The sequence below is a fragment of the Danio aesculapii genome, chromosome 9 (assembly GCF_903798145.1).
Source record: "Danio aesculapii chromosome 9, fDanAes4.1, whole genome shotgun sequence".
Taxonomy (NCBI): Eukaryota; Metazoa; Chordata; class Actinopteri; order Cypriniformes; family Danionidae; genus Danio; species Danio aesculapii.
In genome coordinates, this window is record NC_079443.1 from 54,133,619 (window position 1) to 54,156,888 (window position 23,270).

At 35.8% G+C, this 23,270-nt stretch overlaps 1 protein-coding gene across 1 annotated transcript in view; it reads left to right on the forward strand.

Moving 5' to 3' along the window:
- Window positions 1-23,270, forward strand: part of mospd2 (motile sperm domain containing 2) — a 57,871-nt gene that overhangs the window by 27,977 nt on the left and 6,624 nt on the right. Inside the window, exons 10-13 of the mRNA XM_056466001.1 lie at window positions 11,432-11,544; window positions 16,750-16,843; window positions 18,209-18,305; window positions 21,017-21,146. Of these exons, the coding sequence (XP_056321976.1) occupies window positions 11,432-11,544; window positions 16,750-16,843; window positions 18,209-18,305; window positions 21,017-21,146 (434 nt within the window). The remainder of the gene's footprint in view (window positions 1-11,431; window positions 11,545-16,749; window positions 16,844-18,208; window positions 18,306-21,016; window positions 21,147-23,270) is intronic.

Genomic DNA, 23,270 nt, shown 5'->3' on the forward strand with positions numbered 1-23,270 from the left:
GAGCATTTCTCATGTGAAATTGCCAACCGTGTAGACGAATATCAAAAATTAGAAAAGGTTGGTCAGATTAATTATGCTAATGTTTATTCAGCAGTAATTGTCTAGTACCGATAGCATAACCGTTAACATCAGGGATAATCGATACTTCGGTCTTTTATAATGTAGCACTGATACCGATAAAGTACAGTGTTTCGGTACCCCTCCCTACACTCTCAGAAATAAAGGTACAGGAGATGTCACTGGGGCAGTACCTTTGTAGAAGAACCCAAATAGTCCACAGTAGTACCCAAAAGGTGCATATTCGTACCCAAATATAACTAAAAAGTACCTTTGAGGTACCATTATAGCCCCTTCAGGTACTAATATGTACCTTTTGAATAGGTACTGCCCCAGTGACAGCTCCTGTACCTTTATATCTGAGAGTGTAGGACTATATGCCGAGATACGTTTATTTTAGTGCTGGGCAAAAATTGTATCGCATCCAAAATAAATGTTTGTTTTGACATCAAAGGCATAGATATATTTGAGAGTGTTTATTTATATTTAGATATACAGTATGTGTACATGATACAAATTATATATAATTGCAAATATCTATGCAACAAAATAGTTGTGTTTCTGTTTATCACATATGCATCATAAATACATATATAATACACATATGTCAAAACAATCTTTTATTTTGGATGTGATTAATCTTTGTCTGGCACTAGTTTATGTATTTTTTATTTATTATGACATTCACTTGAAAATTCCACTTTTAAGGCAGGTTATTTGTCACGTATAGTATAGATGTAGTACCGATACCATGGTATTATTACATTTTAATATTGTGCCCAATCTCAAATTAGTGCAATAAGCCATCCCTATCTCTAACCTTTGAAGTGAGATGATTGGATCATTTTAAAATCACATGCTCAATTCTCATCTATAGTGCTATAAAGAGTCTTATCTAGTTCTTCAATCAGCCTTTCAAACCTCAGTGCTTGATTAGTGCTCAACTGCTAATTATTATCAGTCGTAATCACTCTGCTGTGATCCGATCAAATGTTTGATGTATTACACACAACATCTCAGTCTCATCATCTAGTGTTTGTGTTAATGGCCATGCTAATAGTATGTGTGTGTTCCAACATCTCATTGATCACTCAAACTCATCATCTCAAACTCTCTGCATGATTGATTTAGTATGAATGAAGCTCTTTGGTCTTATCGTATGGGTTGTTTTGTCACGTCATTTAACTATTTAAAGTGTCCAGTTGGCAATTTTATTTTCATCTGAACTCAAAATGTCAGCATTTCTCTTCCAACATCTGCATAAGACATTTAATCCTAAACAACATGTAATTCTGAATTCACAAAGAGGAATCAATGCAGAAGTAAGTTGTAATTGCATATACTGTGTGCTTATATTGTAACCGTTGTGCTTTGTGGTTATATTTGTTTTAAACTATTGCTGCTCATTAATTTGTTTTTAATATTAAACACACAATAACAACTGCCCAGGCCAAATGTAATATACTTATTATTTTAGAATAGGCGGTTACTCTACCATAATTCTGCAGTCATTATCAGGCACATTGCATCTGTATAATGTTATTATTATTAGCAGTATTATTGATTATATGTAGATTTATATTTGTTTTAATAAACACAAGTGTAGATTTGTCCATCTGTGGGGTTTTGGAGACGTCTGCATCAGCATATGGGGCATAAGAGCAGGACGTGTGTTTGGATATAACTCAGTGTTTTGACCACACTTCATTATTATTGATCATTTATTCCTTTGCTGGAGATTAGAGCTGAATTTAGAAATAGTTTTGACACAAATCTTTGCGCTTATCAAAGGAAATTAAATATGTGGGCTAATGGATGTGTTCAGTGGAGTGAGTTTCCACAGTTTCCTTACTCCACCAAAGTAAAGGAGTAAAGAGTAAAAATAAAGTAAAGAGAAAGTAAAGAGGCTGAATGGCGGAGGCTCGTTCTTTATCCTCGCGCTGCAGATGCGAGGATTGCAGAACTGTTTTCTCGCTAGTGAAGCTTCAGTTTTTACACTTATAATGTCGCCATGTAAATAGCAAATGCGCCACGGTGAGATGCAACTGACTCTTAAAGGGAATGTGAGATGAGACTCTGATTGGTTTAATGCACGTTATGCTCAAAACACACCCAGAACTCATTAAGAGAATAAGCTCAACCCTGTTATACCATGCACCAGGGCGCAGAGCGTATTTTTCAGTCCATAAAATAGCAAAAGTGGATTCGGACACGTCCTTAATGCTTTTGCACCATGAGCTTTAGACTTTGATCATTAGATCTAATCTAACGGTCTAAAGAGATTAGATTGCTTAAATAAAGCCCTAAATGTTTGAAATTGTAATATTATAAAGTACTATAACGTTTTCTAACTGGTGAATGTCATGATCTGGGGTTGTATAAGGTTGTCTATGTTCATCTATTCAGTGCGCGTTCATGATTTCAGGAGGCGCGGCTTTGAACTGCAGCCAGAGGGATGTGCGTTTTCAATGCTATATGCTAACGTTAGCATTTTGGCAGATCCCTTTAAGTTGACTTAATTGATTTGTTTAATCCACTTAATTATAAAAACAATTAAGTTGTCCCCCCAAAAACCTCAAGAATTGTTGATTCAGCTCATTGAAATAAGTAGCTTGAGCAAGCAGCAAAAATCATTTGAGTGAAAGAGTGCTTTATTTATTTATTTATTGATTCTTTTATTTATTTTTGGCTTCCAATCAGAGTGATTCGTTTGCTTGATTTGATTTGTCAGCTTGAAACTCTTTAATCCCAATGGCAACAAACAAAAATGCATGGCAGAAGCTCACCATTGTGCTTGATTTCATTTTTTGGGGGGTTATTTTGTCTGACGTCCTTCTTTGTCTGTCTTAAAACAAGGACTGGTAAGACATTGTAGATGTTTCTCCACCTCAAGTGCCTGCAGTTTCCAGAACCATCACCTGTGTCCACTCCGTTTCAACACCAGCCACAATTTCACACTCCTTTTAATGCATTTAAGTGGCATTTCACATTGGTTGATTCACATTTGAAGAAGCTACCGTCTGGTTACGGGGTTTATTTGATCAATCAGGCTGAATGAAGAAGTGATTTTAGCACTTTTACCTTATTTTCTTTGTGCTTTTATTGTGTAAAGAGCTCCTACACACTCATTTATTAGCAATATTTCTATAATGCGCTACTGAATCTATAAAGTTCAGCTCAAGTTCATTTGTATAGCACTTTTGACAATTATTGTTTCAAAGCAGCTTTATAAAAAGTGCACAATACTGCATTACATTTAAAATCAGGAAAGATAAGGTGATTAATTACCCTAACTTTATTCATTACTAATTTACTAGTAGCTTTTAATCAAGTCACTTTGTTTTCTAATGCATTTTATGCAAAACTGATTGTTTTAATGCAGCTGTTGTGGGTATAAAAAGGGAAATAAGTCAATCAATAACTATATTCATAGATGCAAATTAGACTTAAAACTGGAATATTGCATTAAATATGTGCAAATAAAGCAGCGTTTCCATTAATCGAGAAACAGAATAGTCACTTCCTGATAATCTGGCAGCAAATATCAGACAGAAAAATGTAGGAGAAATCACTGTGGTTGTTTTTTCTTCTCTTATAAATGAGATGAAACGTTTATCCTACTTAGTTATGCTCATGAGTTCGTGTGCATTTTTAATATTTATGCACATCTCTGTGTTTCCTTTAAGCATTTTATGCAATATTGCAAAATGCTTATAAAAACTGTTGGATTGAAACAGCTATTGACAGCCATTGTAGGAAAAATAAATACTATTGAAGTCAATGGTTACCACGTTTTTGTTTTGCCTTTACCACAGGAAATTTAGAGTACTTTTTTTTCATGTAATGTAATGATCATATTTTCTTTTTAAGCGTATCATTAGTCTTTAAAGTAGCACTTTACAATAAGATTGTTTTAGTTTTTGTTAGTTAATGCATTTATTAACATGAACAAACAATGAACAATACATTTACTACAGTATTTATCAATGTTTGCCAACATTAATGTAAATAAAGTCATTTATTGTTTGTTCATGATAACTCACAGTGCATTTATGTAACAAGCATGAATGATGATTTTAATAATGCATCAGTAAATGTTGAACTATGATTAATAAATATTGTACAAATATCCTTCATTATTAGTTCATGTTGGTAAATACATTAACTAATGGCCAGCTTTTATGCACATTTCCTAAATTTATCTTGGCATTATCATTTAAGCATTTTTTTTATGCAATATTTTAACATGCATATAAAATAGGTGAATAGGAAAATAGCTAACAATGCCAAATGACACGAATTCATATCCTCTAAAACACAATAGTGTTATTATTCAGATCAGATCATTTCAGTTTAATGTTGAGTCGATAACAGTGCAGAGTTTGCATTATTTCTGTGTTGATTCAGTTTAGATCAATATGCAAGGTGTATTTGACAAGTTGTTGAATTATTGGAAAATAAAGCATGCTGTTGTACTTTGGATGTGCATTATTTTCTAATAATTCAATTATTTCCTTCTGGTGTGTAGGAGCTCTGAGATCTTAAAGGATCTACTGTAAACCACAGTCATGTCAGTGCTTTCTTTATGATCATCGTATTATTATTATAACATTTTGACCAGATGTTTAGGCATATTGTGAGTAAAGACATTATTTAATTACTTAAAGGGATAGTTCACCCATCATTTAGTCTCCTTTATGTAGTTTTATAAGTTTCTGTTGAACACAAAAGTAGATATTTTGAAGCTTTTTGGCACCAATTGACTTCCATAATAGGAAAAAAATACTATGGAAGTCAATTGGTGTCAAAATATCTTCCCTTATGCAGTTTTAATACAAAAGTAGATATTTTGAATATTTCTGACACTAACTGACTTCGATAAAAGGAAAAAAAAAATACTATGGAAGTCAATTGGCGTCAAAATATCTTCTCTTATGCAGTTTTATATGCGTTCCTTACTTCTGTTGAACACAAGTAGATATTTTTGAAGATTGCTGGCACCAATTGACTTCCATAATAGAAAAATAATACTATCTACTTTTGTGTTCAACAGAAAAACCACACATATAAAACTGCATAAGGGAAGATATTTTGACACCTATTACCTCGTAATTATTTTCTATTAGGGAAGTCAAAATGATGCGTTTTTTCTTCTGTTGAACACTGAAGTATATATTTTGAATATTTCTGGCACCAATTGACTTCCATAATAGGAAAAAAAAAACTATGGAAGTCAGTTGGTGTCAAAATATCTTGCTAAACTCAACTGAACTTAAACACTGAAAACTGAACTGACACTGTTTCAATTTACTATGACCTTTTATGTGAAGCTGCTTTGACACAATCGACATTGTAAAAGTGCTATACAAATAAAGGGGAATTGAACTCAATTAAATATCTTGCCTTAAGCAGTGTTATATGCGTTTCTTTCTTCTGTTGAACACAAAAGTAGATATTTTGAAGATTGCTGGCACCAACTGACTTCCATAGTTGTTTTTTTTCTTATTATGGAAATCAATTAGTGCCAGCAATCTTTAAAATATCTACTTTTGTGTTCAACCAAAGAAAGAAACGCATATAAAACTGCATAAGAGAAGGTATTTTGACACCAATTGACTTCTATAATAGGAAAAAAAATTAAAAATGGAAGTCACTTTGTGTTTAAATATCTTAATTTGTGTTCGAAAGAAGTAAAGAAACTTGACTTATTTTTGTTCAAAAATAGATTTTGAACAAGTGAATGATGGCAGAATTAAAATTTTTGGGTGAACTGTCCCTTTAAACTCAAAGTCATTTTGTCCACATTTGCACTCCATATTTTAGATCTCATCCAGGATTTGAAATCTGACAGTCACTTGTTGTAGTTAGAAATAGGACACTGTTGTACTGAAATGATTACTTTTGTTTTGAAAGCTCAAAATAATGCTCTTTTTAATTACTGTGATTTAATACTGTGATTCATTTACTGTCTGTTTGCCAAAAACAATCATTTCATCACTAATGACCAATCAAGTTGTTCACTTCACATTAAGGTTCCACTCCACTTGTTAATGTTGTCACACCAATTTAAAGAGCAGCTCATATGGTGTTTAAAGTGTTCTAATATGTTTTAAATGCATCTAAAAGACGTTGTAATTGTAGTAGAATTCACATTTAATAGCATCATTTTGCATATGATTCATTTGAATCGATTCAGATCTGTAAGCCCCTCCTCCCTTCCTTAAGCCAGCTCTGCTCTGATTGGTCAATTTGAAATGGAACACCCACTGTGTTTGTATTTCATGAGAGGCGGGGATTATGCAATTGAGTTACTTTGTTTTGACGTAGATTGGAAGCAGGTTAAAGATTCAAAAATATCAGACTCGTTAATGGAAATTTAGAGCTGACTTTTAATTTGAGAGACAATATCTTACAGCAACTTGTAGACTGTTTACATTTAAAGACAGCCATGTTACAATCCCATATGACCTGATCTTTAAAAAGTAACTTAGGTCACACTTTATTTTAAATGTACAATTCATGCGATTAACAAACCATTAACTAAGACATTTAGCTTAGTACACCTTTAATTAGTTGATAATTAGTAGTCATTAAGGTAGTAGTTGGGTATTGGATTAGAGTAAGATCATATGTTATAAGTGCTAAAATCCTAATAATAGACATGTGTTATGACACTGGTTAATAGTGAGAACTTAAAGTATTCATTAATTTAATGAAGATTGACTGGAGATTTGTGAATCATGCATCAAATATAATAAACTAAAGGCATGCATTGGAAAAAAAACAATAAATGATACCAGTGATATAGTGATTTATGTTTGTTTTCTGGGTAGTCTAAACAGTATTCAGGTGCAGATATTGTATAATCAAATGTGAAATGATCAGTATAATCAGTAGTAAATGGTGTGAATTGTTACTTAAACTAAAGTGTTACCGTCATTTCTATACATAGAAAGTGTCTGCTTTAGTGTTTTGTGAAAATATGGGTGAAATAATGTTCATTTTGAGTCTGTTTGAACTGTCAAATGTGTATCTACACTGTAAAAATATCCGTAAATTAGCAATTTTTAATATGTTTTTTTATTTATTTATGTTTATTTCTGCTTTGAATTGCATTATGGGATCTTGATCTTTCTTCCAACAACTTTTAACCTTGATAAAGTTGTAAAAAGTGACTTATTGTCATTTGTTATAGTTTGCAGTGCTATATTGTCTGCGTTGGTGTTGTATATTACGCTACAGAAATCTTGTAATAAACCGCCAGTACATTTTTTACATTATTTCTCTAGATATTATTATTATTTCTTATACATTATAATATTTACAAACTCAAAATATCTTCCCTTATGCGGTTTTATATGCGTTTCTTCTGATGAACACAAAAGTAGATAATTTGAAGATTTCTGGCACCAATCGACTTCCATAATAAGAAAAATATATACTATGGAAGTCAACTGGTGTCAAAATATCTTGCCCTAGGCAGTTTTATGAGCGTTTCTTCTGTTAAACACAAAAGTAGATATTTTGAAGATTCTGGCACCAATTGACTTCCATAATAAGAAAAAATATATACTATGGAAGTCAACTGGTGTCAAAATATCTTGCCCTAGGCATTTTTATGAGCGTTTCTTCTGTTAAACACAAAAGTAGATATTTTGAAGATTCTGGCACCAATTGACTTCCATAAGAACAAATATATACTATGGAAGTGAACTGGTGTCAAAATATCTTGCCCTAGGCATTTTTATGAGCGTTTCTTCTGTTAAACACAAAAGTAGATATTTTCAAGATTGCTGGCATCAATTGACTTCCATAATAGGAAAAAAATACTATGGAAGTCAATTGAAGTCAAAATGTCTTCCTTTATGCAGTTTTAAATGTGTTTCTTCTGATGATCACAAAAGTAGATATTTTGAAGATTGCTGGCACCAATTGACTTCCATAATAAGAAAAAATATATACTATGGAAGTCAACTGGTGCCAAAATATATTGCCCTAGGCAGTTTTATGAGCGTTTCTTCTGTTAAACACAAAAGTAGATATTTTGAAGATTCTGACACCAATTGACTTCCATAATAGGAAAAAAAATACAATGGAAGTCAATTGGTGTCAAAATATCTTGTCTTAGGCAGTTTAATGCACATTTCCTTCTGTTGAACACAAAAGTAGATATTTTCAAGTTGCTGGCACTAATTGACTTCCATAATAGGAAAAAAAATACTATGGAAGTCAATTGGTGTCAAAATATCTTCTCTTATGCAGTTTAATATGAGTTTTCTTCTGTTGAACACAAAAGTAGATATTTTCAAGATTGCTCAACAATTGAGAGATCAACATCCCATAGTGCAATTCACAACTGGAAATATACACAAAATACACAAACTTGCTAATTTACTGATATTTTATTTACAGTGTAGTAGGATATTTAGGATATTTATATGTCTGAAATTTAATGGTTTTTTTTATATGCCATGAAACGATTCCTGTGATAAAGATTTATGACATATAATCTTCATAATGGATGATAAATGTTGTTTAATGAATATCAATGGGACCTTTTTATGAAGTATAACGTATAATGTAGCATCAACTAATAAATAGACACTAATGATTGATTGATTGATTAATTGATTGATTTGATTTACTGACATTTTATACAATGTAATCATATCTGAAGAACATTTCATGTAATCCAGAGCAAGACTGTGATTTTTCAGCTGTTCATTTTTGTAATTTCTCAATCAAGTACTGAATAAAGTCCTGACTATTTCACAAATCTGCGTCTTTAATGACCTCATGCATATTCATTATCATTATAATGAGCTTCTGTTGCATCAAATCCTGTGTTGACCTTTGACCTTGACCTCTCACACGCATTCATTCAGTCATGCTAACGTTACGCATCGGTTTTACTTCAACTTTGCTTCTCCCACTTCTGCAGCACGAGCACAAAGAAAGTGTGTGTTCAGCAGGTTTGTTTTCAGCTCTCGCATGTGTTTGGCCGGGAATAGAAATGGAGGAAAGTTCCTTTATTGGTTAAAAATGGTGCATGAAATCCCAGTCTGATGATTTCATTGTCTGCATGACTTTTGAGGACTCGTGTTCTCACATTCGTGCTGGTTTTCAATTCCCTTTATTTGGTTTTCATCATGTTGTGTTGCTGCCAAATTGTACAGAGTTTGAATTAAATTAGCATTGTAAAGCAGGTTATTGTATTTAAAGGGGTAGTTCACACAGACATTTAATTTAGTTTATTCATTTGAAACCTTTGTGAGTTTGTTGTTTTGAGTACAAAAGTAAATATTTTGAAGAATGTTGGAAAATGTATTGTAAGAAAAACAAATACTATGGATGTCAATGGTTACCGGTTTCCAACATTCTTCAAAATAATTTGGTTCTATAATCTTTAAAAGTATAGTTTTATATAGAAATTTTACACACTTTTTGTTTTGAATACAACAGTCGATATTTTGAAGAATGTTGAAAAATGGTAGCCATTGACATGCATTGTAGGGAAAACAAATTGTATGGAAATCAATGGTTACCGGTTTCCAACATTCTTCAAAATAATTTGGTTTTATTATCTTTAAAAGAGATAGTTCATCCCAAATGTTTTTATTTACTCACTCAAAGCCATGGTAAATGTTTTCTTTTTAATACAAGTGTAGATATTTTTAAGAATGTTGGATAATTGTAGCAAAGGACATTCGTTGTAGGAAAAAACAAATATGGGAATAATTTGATTTTATTATCTGTAAAAGGGACCATTCACCCTAAAAATTTAGTTGATCCACTTTTTGTATAGAATACTAAAGAAGATATTTTGAAGAATGTTGAAAAAATAGTAACCATCTATTTTAGAATACAAATACTATGAAAGTCAATGGTTACCGGTTTCCAACATTCTTCAAAATAATTTGGTTTAGTTCACACAGAAATTTTTATTTACTTGCTCCAAACCTCTGAGAGTTTGTTGGTTTGAATATAGAAGTAGATATTTTGAAGAATGTTGGAAAATGGTAGCCATTGACATCCATTGTAGGAAAAAACAATGAGAGTCAATGGTTTTCAACATTTTCAAAATTATTTGGATTTATTATATGTAAATGGTTAGTTCACCTAGAAAAGTAATTTACTCACTTCAAACCTTTGTAAATGTGTGCACTTTTTTAATACAAATGTAGACATTTTGAAGAATGTTGGAAAATGGTAGCCATTGACATCTAGTGTTGGGAAAACAAATACTATGGAAGTCAATGGTTACCGGTTTCCAACATTCTTAAAAATAATTTACCCCAAAAAATATTTACTCACTTTTTGTTTTGAATATAAAAGTAGGTATTTTGAAGAATGTTGAAAAATGGTAACCATTGACATAAATTGTGTGTGGGGGGGATACTGTGTTATTCAATGGTTTCCAACATTTTTCAAAATAATTTTGATGCATGTGCGACTCTGTGGCGCAGTAGGTGCTGTTGCCTCACAGCAAGAAGGTCGCTGGTTCGAGCCTCGGCTGGGTCAGTTAGCGTTTCTTTGTAGAGTTTGCATGTTCTCCCCGCGTTTGTATACGGTGTTTTTCTCCGTGTGCTCCCGTTTCCCCCACAGTCCAAAGACATGCGGTACAGGTGAAATTGTCAGTAGTGTATAAGTGTGAATGAGAGTGTGTGGATGTTTTCCAGAGATGGGTTGCAGCTGGAAGGCCATCCGCTGTGTAAAACATGTGCTGGATAAGTTGGCGGTTCATTCCGCGATCCCGAATTACTAAAGGGACTTAGCCGAAAAGAAAATGAATGAATGATTTGGATTTATCATCAACAAAAGGGACCGTTGACCCAAAAAAGAAAAAAATTACTCACTTTGTTTTTATTACAAAAGTAGATATTTTGAAAAATGCTGGAAAATGGTAGCCATTAACATCCATTGTATGAAAAACAAATACTAGGGAAGTCAATGGTTACCGGTTTTCAACATTCTTCAAAATATCTTCTTTTACGTTCAGCAGATAAAGAAACTGGTTTGCAAGAAATAATCATAATTTAATATATTGGTTGAACTATTCATTTAATAATCCCGTTACAGTTGCAATTACGTTACACAAATGTTGATGTAAAAATATTACATTTTAAGATCAACAACAACACATCTGACTAGTAAATTGTAAGTACAGTGGAATTAATTAGTCATAGATGTTATTAAAACTTCCCGTTTACATGTGAACATTTATGCAACGTTTATGCAATGCTCGTGCAACATTCATTGTAAACTCTCTGGTTTCACTTTGTTGATGTTTGAGTTTGTTCATGAGTACAGAACTGATGATATTGATCTCACTGTAGAAATCATGTTCATTATTGTTTTGTTTTGTTTTTTGCAGGTGAATTTTATCGAAGACGGTCAGAAGCTGGAGGATATTGACAGAGAATCTGTACGGTTGAAGGGAGCCAGAAAGCCAACTACCACATTCAAGGCCACATTAATGCACATCAGGTAAATATTAGGGCTATGCAACCAATCTGCATGTTATCAGTGTGAGTGTGGGCTTCATGCTTCTGTCAGTCTATGGAGACTCCTGTCGCTGTTCATCTAAAACTCCACATCTATAATCCTCTTAGTCTATGCTGACATTATCTTCAGCAGCTCAAACACTCTAATGGCTAATGGCAGACGGCTGCTTCTCACTCAGGGCTGCTGTTTATGCTAATGAGGGGCACTAGTGGGCGGGGCTTTCCCCCTCTGATGACGCGTACAAAGGGAGAATGTCAATCAAAGTGTTTCTGCAGACTGTTTCGATCAAGTCTGATTAGAACAAATACAATTAAATTATGTTCACCATTAGAGGCTGGAGATATTCACACACTGCTGACACACAACTGGTTTTAAACCTCTTATAAAAGTCATTGTTGCATAATAGGTGCACTTTAAATATACAATACACATGCATAAGTGTCAAAACACAGCGCTTAGTGGATATTCACATAAACCCTTGTTTGTGTTAAAAATGAACGCTGTATATCGATTAATACGTGTATATTGGATCCATGCAGCTCTTAAAGTGACAGTGCACTATATTCCAGCTGTTTTTGTCATTATATTACAGTATTACATAATACTGTCGTCAATAATTCCTTACATATATTTTTTAAAACTGAAGTGGTAGTTCAGAGACAAAGGTAAACACTAGGGCAAGAGCTGTGCTAGTTTACGTTTCGATTGCCACATGGTAGTTATGCATTAAATATGAAACAGGGCATTTACTTATCTGTCAGTATTAAGATCAACAATCATTGACGACAAATTAAATGATTAAATATTATTTGAGCATCACAGTTTGACCCCAAAACACTCAATTTTCTCCTAAATCTTCATACATTTACTCCTTCAAACCACTAGGTTTTAGACTATCGACGACATGATGCGTTTGTCATTTTAAACAGAATCACATTTAGTTTGATCACTAATTAGATATATTTTAATAAGTACAGCTCAGAAGTGTGGTGTCATTTAATTTCAATAGATATTAAAGTAGACTCTTTACTTGCATTTTACACTTAATATACACTAACCGGCCACTTTATTAGGTACACCTTACTAGTACCAGGTTTAACCACATTTTGCCTTCAGAACTGCCTTAATCCTTCATGGCAGAGATTCAACAAGCTACTGGGAATATTCCTCTGAGATTTTGCTCCATATTGACATGATAGCATCACGCAGTTGCTGCAGATTTGTCGGCTGCACATCCATGATGCCAATCTCCCGTTCCACCACATCTCAGAGGTGCTCTATTGGATTGAGCTCTGGTGACTGTGGAGGCCATTTGAGTACAGTGAACTCATTGTCATGTTCAAGAAACCAGTCTGAGATGATTCAGGCTTTATGACATGGTGCGTTATCCTGCTGGAAGTAGCCATCAGAAGATGGAGACACTGTGCTCATAAAGGGATGGACATGGTCAGCAACAATACTCAGGTAGGCTGTGGTGTTGACACCATGCTCAGTTGGTACTAATGAGAGCCCAAAGTGTGCCAAGAAAATCTCCCCCACACCATTACACCACCACCATCAGCCTGAACCGCTGATACAAGGCAGGATGGATCCATGCTTTCATGTTGTTGAGGCCAAATTCTTAGCTGAGCATCCGAATGTGGCAGCAGAAATGGAGACTCATCAGACCAGGCGACGTTTCTCCAATCTTCTATTGTCCAGTTTTGGTGAGCCTGTGTGAATTGTAGCCTCAGTTTCCTGTTCTTAGCTGACAGGAGCGGCACCCGGTGTGGTCTTCTGCTGCTGTAGCCCATCCGCCTCAAGGTTGGACGTGTTGTGTGTTCAGAGATGCTCTTCTGCAGACCTCGGTTGTAACGAGTGATTATTTGAGTTACTGTTGCCTTTCTATCAGCTGGAACCAGTCTGGCCATTCTCCTCTGACCTCTGGCATCAACAAGGCATTTGCGCCTACAGAACTGCCGCTAGCTGGATATTTCCTCTTTGTCGGACCATTCTCTGTAAACCCTAGAGATGGTTGTGCGTGAAAATCCCAGTAGATCAGCAGTTTCTGAAATACTCAGAGCAGCCCGTCTGGCACCAACAACCATGCCACAGTCAGAGTCACTTAAATCCCCTTTCTTCCCCATTCTGATGCTCGCTTTGAACTGCAGCAGATCGTCTTGACATGCCTAAATGCATTCAGCTGCTGATTAGAAATTTGCATTTACGAGCAGTTGGACAGGTGTACCTAATAAAGTGGCTGGTGAGAGTATATATATATATATAGCTTGTCTGTGACCCATAAGCATTTATTCAGATTGGTGCTAAAAGGTAATCTGTACGGAACATTGTTTTGTACAGAGCATGGTTAGTCTACGTTACAGTATTTATCCTATTTGTTCACATTAATGAAAATAAAGTCATTCATTGTTAGTTGATGATAACTCACAGTGCATTCATGTTAAACAGCATGAATTTGGATGTTAATAATGCATTGGTAAATGTTGAACTATGATTAATTAATGCTGTACAAGCATAGTTCATGTTAGTTAATGCATTAACTATTGTAAAGTGTGACCAGATCATTTAGCGTTCTTAATCCAGGATATCTTTAAAACACTTCCTGTTGGCTGTGCTGTAATTCATTAATAATAATATTTGTAATGATAATGTTGATCTGCAGTGCTGGTGATTCTTGGTGCTGAGGCTGGATTGAGATATTTGTGTGTGAAATAAAAAGATCAGCCTCAGCTTTGATGTTTCTAATGGATGCATTTCTTGGGAATCCACTGGGATCCATGACTGAAATAACTGGATTTTAATGGAGGGGTTTCGCTGGGGCCGGCGGTGTTTTTGTGTGTGGTTTTGCACTCGAATCACCCTTCATGTCATATAAATATAAAAACAGAAATGCATGTGCACACTGACATACACGGGACAGGTCAGATGATTCATTTATGAGTCAGCTCATCCTCAACGAATCAATGATTCATTTGTCACGTATTAAAAAGTTTGGGGTTTTTTAGTAAATACTGCGTCGGTACATAGTAAATTAAATATGATTAACATTTTGCTCAGTGGGCGACGCGGTGGTGCAGTAGGTAGTGCTGTTGCCTCACAGCAAGAAGGTTGCTGATTCGAGCCTCAGCTGGATCAGTTGGTGTTTCTGTGTGGAGTTTGCATGTTCTCCCTGTGTTGCCGTGGGTTTCCTCCCAAAGGAGTCCAAAGACATGTGATACAGGTGAATTGGGTAGGCTAAATTGTCCGTAGTGTATGAGTGTGTATGGATGCTTCCCAGAGATAGGTTGCAGCTGGAAGGGCATCCGCTGTGTAAAACATGTACTCGATAAATTGGCGGTTCATTCCGCTGTGGCGACCCCAGATTAATAAAGGGACTAAGCCGAAAATAAAATAAATGAATGAATTTTGCTCAGTTTATTAAATAGTACACTTTCAACTAAATGAACTAATAATGCATTTTAAAATATTAAGCTTTAGCAGTATATATTTATTTATATTTAATATACTCAAAATATATAATAATAAAATTTGAACTAACAATTAGGAAATAATTATTTACTTATTTAAAATGTTTAATTATGGGATATTTTTCACTGCATTTTAATCTAAAACAATATTTAAAAACACTACATTTTATAGCTGTGAATAATAGCTGAAACCAAAAACAACAAATAAAACCTAAACATTAAAATATTCAGCATTTAAAAGACATCAAAAATGAATAAACTTTTTATTCTTTAAATAAATGTGGATAAAAATCCTATAATTTGGTCAAACTTTACAATGACCATTAGTTAATGTTAATTAATGCATTTACTAACATGAACAAACAGTGAACAATACATTTACTACAGTATTTGTTCATGTTAGTTAATGAAAATACAGTTGTTCATTGTTAGTTCATGTTAACTCACGGCGCATTAATGTTAACAAGCATAGACTTGGATGTTAATAAAGCATTAGTAAATGTTCAATTATGATTAATAAATGCTGTACAAGTGTTGTTCATGATTAGTTCATGATAGTAAATGCATTAACCAGTGAACCTTATTGTAAAGTGTGACCTATAATGTTATTATATTTATTAATTATTCATTTTAATTATATACAATTATATTAAAAATGTTGTAAGGATATAAAAATATATTTAAAAACAAAGGTTTTAATAATAAAGTTTATAACAAAAAAGCTAAATGTTTAAGATTTTTAACATTTAAACTTTAAAAGAAAATAAAAAATTAAAACATTCAGAAAAATTACAATATTTATTCAATAATATTAGAATAAGACTTCAGTCCATGTTTGCTTTAAATGTGAATTTAGATTATTAATGTTAGGGGCGGCATGGTGGCTCAGTGGTTAGCACTGTGGCCTTACAGCAAGAAGGTCTCTGGTTTGAGTCCCGGCTGGGTCAGTTGGCGTTTCTGTGAGGAGTTTGCATGTTCTCCCGGTGTTGGCGGGGGTTTCCTCCAGTTTCCCCCACAGTCCGAACACATGCGCTAATAGGGGAATCGGGTAAGCTAAATTGGGGGTTGAGCATTGGAAAAACAATCCACCTCGTAAAAATGAGATGTTATGAAATACCAGCATGGTGCAGCTTAATATCGACTTCGATATAAACGGCCCTCAAACGCTCCAAAAGTATTACATTTATTCATTTAAAAAGGGAAACCACAGTGTAAATGCATTACTGAAGCAACAAATGAAACCTTATTGTTATTGCATGTTCTCATGTGTAGTTAAAACATGTCAAAACATGCCTCGATTATGTCAACTACTTTTCTACTGCATTTTACTTCATACATAAGAATATCTGAATCCATGTTGGTCCTCTGACTGTAGAAAAATACACAATTTCACAGCAGAAGCAGAAATATGGAGGGTTTTTTTTAGCTGTATCTCCCAGCACAAATGCACATACACACACACACACACACACACACACATTCAGTGTTGAGATTCACACGCATTCATGTTTATAGTCCTGGAGGATTTGATGTAAATCCATTGGGCTCGGCAGGTTTTGCGTTCCAGCATGTTTGCTAATGAATGCAGGCTGTTGTGTGAGATATTTCTGGAAACACTTGATGCTGTAATGCATTAGTGCAGGCTGTGGATCTTGATCATCATTGTGTGTGTGTGTGTGTGTGTGTGTGTGTGTGTGTGTGTGTGTGTGTGTTCTTTCAGTCCGGCTGAAGAGCTCAGTTTCGGTGCTGCAGAATCAGACAAGAAGTGTTTGATCGTCCTCAACAATGTCACCAAAAACCCCGTGGCCTTCAAGGTGAGATATGAGAACATGACAGAGCTGAAGGCACAATTATTCGCCAGTATTCCAGCAAATATTTCCCAAGTGATGTTTAACAGAGCAAGGACATTTTCACTATAATTCCTATCATGTTTTTTATTCTAGAAAAAGTCTGGTTTCAGTTAGTCTGGCTAGAATAAGACCTCTTCGGTCAGCACAACAGTTTCAGCTAGATGTCTCGATTAAAATCAAAAGGAAACGTGCTGGATATCATTTGTATGTAAATTTCAATAGCGCGTATACATGGAGCTCAGTCAACAACTGTGAAGTCCTGGATTATAGCTTTTGATATTGTTAAATCTTTTGTTTCTACCTCCTTATGTGCAGCTTTTCTGTTTATATGTACTTTATGTATCTCATGATGTAATAGTTACTTATTTGTACTTACCTAACCTCTACTCTTTATTTGGCTTTACATGATTCTTATTTTTCTGTCTTTTCTTTTTTATTTATTTATTTTTTCTGTTATTATAGAACAAGTCTACCATATATTCATATGCTGTATGCTTTCTATATTAAACAAAAACTCCAATAGAAACAATTGTTCACAAAAAGAGACGGGGTTTCTTCTGTTGCAGCCCCTCGTCTGTGAAATGCTTTGCTTTTATATATCCAGTCATGCTCTTCCATAGTCTCTTGCATTCGATTTTAATTAATTTTATTTCGTTTACATATACAAGTATAGATTTAGTGTGTTGGTTGATTTGTAAAGCACTTCGGTCAACATTTGTTGTTTTTAAATGTGCTCTATAAATAAAGCAAACAAATTCATTCATTCATTTTCCTTCGGCTTAGTCCCTTATATATCAGGGGCGAATGAACCGCCAACTATTCCAACATACGTTTTACACAGCGGATGCCCTTCCAGCTGCAACCCAGTACCCAGTTCTCACACACACCCACACACATAAACTGTGGCCAATTTAGCTCATCAATTCCCCTATAGCGCATGTGTTTGGACTGTGGGGGAAACCGGAGCACCCGGAGCAAACCCACACCAACACGGGGAGAACATGCAAACTCCACACAGAAACGCCAACTGACCGAGGACTCGAACCAGCAACCTTCTTGCTGTGAGGCGACAGTCCTAACCACTGAGCCACCGTGCTGCTCAAAAGCAGTTTTAATTTAGTTCATATATAAATATTTTAAGGTCAATATCATTAGCCCCCTTAAAATGTTTTGGGTTTTTTCGATAGTCTACAGAACAAGACAATGTTTGTCCAAATGACTTGCCTAATTGCCCTAATCTGCCTAATTAACTAAAAATAAAAGTCAAAACTGACAGTTACACTGTTGTCTTTATTTGGACTGATTTGTGGTAGTGTTTTCTGTGCGCAGGTCCGAACGACGGCTCCAGAAAAGTACCGTGTGAAGCCCAGTAACAGCAGCTGTGAGCCTGGAGCCAGTGTGGACATCGTGGTTTCACTTCACGGAGGTACTTAATAAAAGTCAATATTATTAATACTAAAATATGAGCAATATCACACTCATAGCAGTGCAATGTGGCTGTATATCGGCATTGGTGGGAGGCGTGCGTTGGCTTGAAGCCGCAGGCCAAGTGCCTTAGTGCTTCTGCAGTGCTGATATACAGCCGTCTTGCACTGCTACGAGTGTAATGTTGCGTTTATACAACAATTCGACGGCATAATCGTGTATATAAAAAAAAGAAAATCAAACACAGAGAGTCTCAATATCCTTTTGTAAGAGGAACTACTTTCTTCCAGCATTCATTCACATCTGCAGCTGACGTCAGAACAGCAGAAACCGCTGCTTATCCACCAACGTCACTGTAGAGCTAGCGTTTGACTGATCCTCTAGCGTAATGTCTAAAGTGATGACAAAACAGGTTCACATTTCAACATATTAAGGCTGAACAACATGAACTGCCATCAGTCTACAGAGATTTCCCAGTATTTCACTGTTGTTATTGGAAAAAAAATCTCAGTTAACCCAAAAAAAAAACAAAGCAGCGCAAACACTAGCATATTACTGTGGTATAAATACAGCACTACAACATGCAAAAGAGAGAGATCGACTTAGAAAGTCACTTAGGGATTTGATAATGATTTGTTCAGCTGTAGTTTGAATTTGAGTTTTTCCCCTCTAAGGCCTTATTATGTGTCTCTGTCGCCATCTTGTGGCGGAACGTCAATCGTCTTTGCTCTGCTCAGTATGATAGGCTGATGGATGCTGAAGAACTGATGTATAGATAGATTAGGGATGTAACCTGACTCACAATTCGATACACGATACTAATCATGATTAATAATGATTTTTTTTTAATTATTTGAGACAACTTTAAGGTGAACAATTACAAAATAAGATCTTTTCTGCAGTGACTAAATTGCTACTTTAAAACTAAATCCAAATAAAAAAAGTGAATAATACAAACTAAAGAGCACTCCTTACTATAAACAAACTAAAACTGTCGACTGTGCAGCTACATTACACATTTAAAACCAATTACAAATCAAACAATACAAACTAAAGAAGGCTCTGTAATACAAACTAAAACTGTGACTGTGCTGGGATTTGTTTAAAAGAAACATCAGCATATCTGTTTTCTGGCATAAGCTGAGCTCTTTGCACATTTACAATGTCCCCTGCTGATGAAAAGACTCTTTCACTGAGGACTGAGATGGCTGGTGTGGGAGAGGAAAGCCTTTCCTAAACCAGAGAGCAGCGTGTACAGAGGAGGTCAATAGGCTCTCTGCTCCAAGGGACTGGCCACTGGCATGAAATACTGTTTATAATATATGAAATAATAAGCAAATTATGAAAATATGCATAAACTAAATTGAAAAAGAGTGTAAAAGTGGAACAATCTAAAACCTGCTTCTGTAACAGCACAGCGTTCTCGTTCAGTCTAAAAAACATCTTCACACTTTCACTATGAAAACACTGATGCACCGTGTGATCTGCATAACGTTAGCACTCGGAGCAAGCGGAGCTGCCAATCCTCCGGTCTACATGGTTTAGCCTATTAATAGTTTTTGCGTATAGACATCTGTGACCAGGGCCGGCGCGTTCATAGAGGCGACCTAGGCGGCCGCCCAGGACGGCAGAATAGAGAGGGCGGCGTCTGCGACACCTCCCTCACCACCCGCGTCCTCAGCAGTTATATCCGCGCCTAGGGCAGCAGAATAGAGAGGGCGGTGTCTGCGACACCACCCTCACCACCCGCGTTCTCAGTTATATCCGCGAAACTCCCCCCGACCCCCCGGTCCTCACTTTGCTAACGGGTCACTTTCGTGGTCACTTTCGGGTTGAGGGTGGCGTGATCGTTGTAAGTAAACGTCTTTCTGCAGTATTTGCACAGAGTTTGTGTTTGTCTGTCACACCCCACTGCTGTCATTTTAGTCTTGCGCTCCCCCTCCTGCTCGCCACTGATGTGCAGGTAAAGCGAGTTTGCGCCTGTAAACACAGCGCCCCCTCTGTTCAAAACATGTAGCGCGGTTCATTCAATATTTGTTCCAGTTTGAATCGTCACATATTTGAATCGATTTTCAACTGACTCGCGGTGAATCGTTACATCCCTAATATATATATATATATATATATATATATATATATATATATATATATATATATATATATATATATATATATGGTTATTTAAATATCAGTGATTATATATCAATAATTGTATATCGATGCTGAACTAAACTGCAATACTTTAAAATCATGTTATGCAGTACTAGGCTTCTACCGCCATCAAATTTGTCACTTTACAATAGAGTTGTTTAAGTTAATGCAGTTAATAACATGAACAAATGGTAACAATAATTTTAGACAGCTTGTAGGATGTTTATTATATCTTATGCAGATGCTCTTTTCTACAATATCAGCCAGCCATAGATCAATACAATAATAGGACACCTGAAATGAGCAGTGTTTTATCATTGTCTGAGTCGTATTCAGGTACTGCAATTGAATAATAAAAATTAATCGTTATTAAAGTTACAAATGGTACAATTTCTGATGCCTGAATGTTTTTTAAATCCTCACACAGTCACGGCACAGGCCTCAAAACCCATACAAATGCTAAATTATAATCCAGACTCAACATAACAGATCCTGGGATGTGACTATAGTGATGATCACGTCGCCATATTGATGCATGATGCATTATTTGTGTGTGTTTAGGCTTCCAGGCGTCTCCGCAGGACCGATTTCTGGTGATGGCAGCAGAGATGGAGAGCAGCAGTGGAGCCACTGTCACTGATCTGGCTCAGTTCTGGAAGGAGGTTTCAAAACCCAAAATCATGGAGCACAGGTGACTATTGCATCTTTATTTCTCTAGCGCTTTTACAATGTAGATTGTGTCAAAGCAGCTTAACATAGACGTTCTAGTGGACTGAAACTGTGTCAGTTCAGTTTTCAGAGTTGAAGTTCAGTTCAGTTTAGTTCAGTGTGGTTTAATTTTCACTGCTGAAGGTTCAAACACTGAAGAGCAAATCCATCCATGCGCAGCTCCACGAGTCCCAAACCAAGCAAACCAGTGGCTCAAATAAGCCAGGTGTTGGCTCAAACACCTCATTTATAAGAATGCAAGCGCTGTCGCCACCTGCTGGCAACAGGAAAAGACATCTTTTACACTGTAACAAACTCTAATTTTAGCAGATTCAATCTAAGTTTGTCAGTCGGACCCAAAGACCTTTGTGATGTTAAACTGTGAAGATCTAGAGCAGGGGTGCTCAACCCTGTTCCTGGAGATCGACCTTCCTGCAGATTTCAGATGCAGCCCTAACCAAACACACCTGCCTGTAATTATCAAGTGCTGTTCAGGTCCTAATTAATTGGTTCAGGTGTGTTTGAGCTGAACTCTGTAGAAAGGTAGATCTCCAGGAGCAGGGTTGAGCACCCCTGATCTAGAGTTTTCAGTTCAGGGTTTCACCACGGAGGAGGAAGGTCTTATAACTCCACACAATGTCCGATCTGCCTATAAAATTCACATGAAACTCCTCTCCTGAAGACATCTACATGCCAATATTGAGTTAGTCAGAGCCCCACCTGCTGACAGAAGGAAGTTTGGAATAAATCAGTGATTTTGCAGGGTTTTTTTTATTAATCAGCTTTAATAATATTGTCCACTCAGACCTGTAGCCAGGCTATTAAAAGGGGAAGTTCTTTTTGGCAGTTATTTGCCTCAATTTCTATTAAATTACGAGGTTGAAATACTGCATTTTAGTGACATTAAGCACTAATCTTGTGATTAGGGTTGGCCGATGTCGACCAATGTGGCATCGTACGATGTCTAATTTGAAACATCACAATGGACGATGGCATCGTCGTAGGCTGCGGTGAATTAATTATATATGAATAATTAATTAATTCATAACGGATTAATTATTTGTAGCCTACCGTTATAACTACCTGACCTGCATGGTCTTTGTTTTACTCATAACCAAATCATAAATAAATAAAGAGAAGTTACACACAAATCACCACCTGTCAATCACTTTTTTTTGCAGCATGTGCCTGTGTGTGTGTGTGTGTGTGTGTGTGTGTGTGTGTGTGTGTGTGTGTTCACATGATGTGCGTTTTCAGCGTTATAGGAAGGAAAGCTTTTCAGAAATGCTAGGTGAAACGCCAGAGTGGACGTGGATCATTTTCGTTCTTAAATGCCATTTTAAAAGTGAGACGTCCTAGTGTAAACGGGGCCTCAGTGTGTGTTTTTCGTGAGCGGGTTGCTGCTGCGAGGGGGCGGGGTGGAGAATCATGATTCCGGCTCAGCATCGTAATGTCTATCGGCTATCGGCAATGGCATCGTCTATCGACCCAACCCTAATGGTGATCATAACCACAATTTTTTGTCAAAGTGCTTACCATACTATTTTACCACAAAGTGTTTATTTATAAATGTGCATTATAACTGTAACTACATAAATAAAAAATAAATAAAATAAAAATAAAGTTTAAAAAAAAATACTTATTTTTTAAAATACAAATTTATCATCCATCATTAAAAAAAATACAATTAGGAATCTGTTAAAACTTGCTTTAAATTAAAAACTGTAGCCTACAGGCAAATACCAAACTGTCCAGCTCATTTCCTCAGTCAGAATTTGTCCATTTGAGTTTATTCATTCATTCATTTTCTTTTCGGCTTAGTCCCTTTATTAATCTGGGGGCACCACAGTGGAATGAACCACCAATTTATTCAACACATGTTTTACGCAGCGGATGCCCTTCCAGCTGCAAGCCATCACTGGGAAACACCCATACACTACATTCACACACAAACACTACGGACAATTTAGCCTAGCCAATTCACCTGTACCACATGTCTTTGGACTGTGGGGGAAACCGGAGCACCCGGATGAAACCCACACCAGCACGGGGAGAACATGCAAACTCCACACAGAAACGCTAACAGACCCAGCCGAGGCTCGAACCA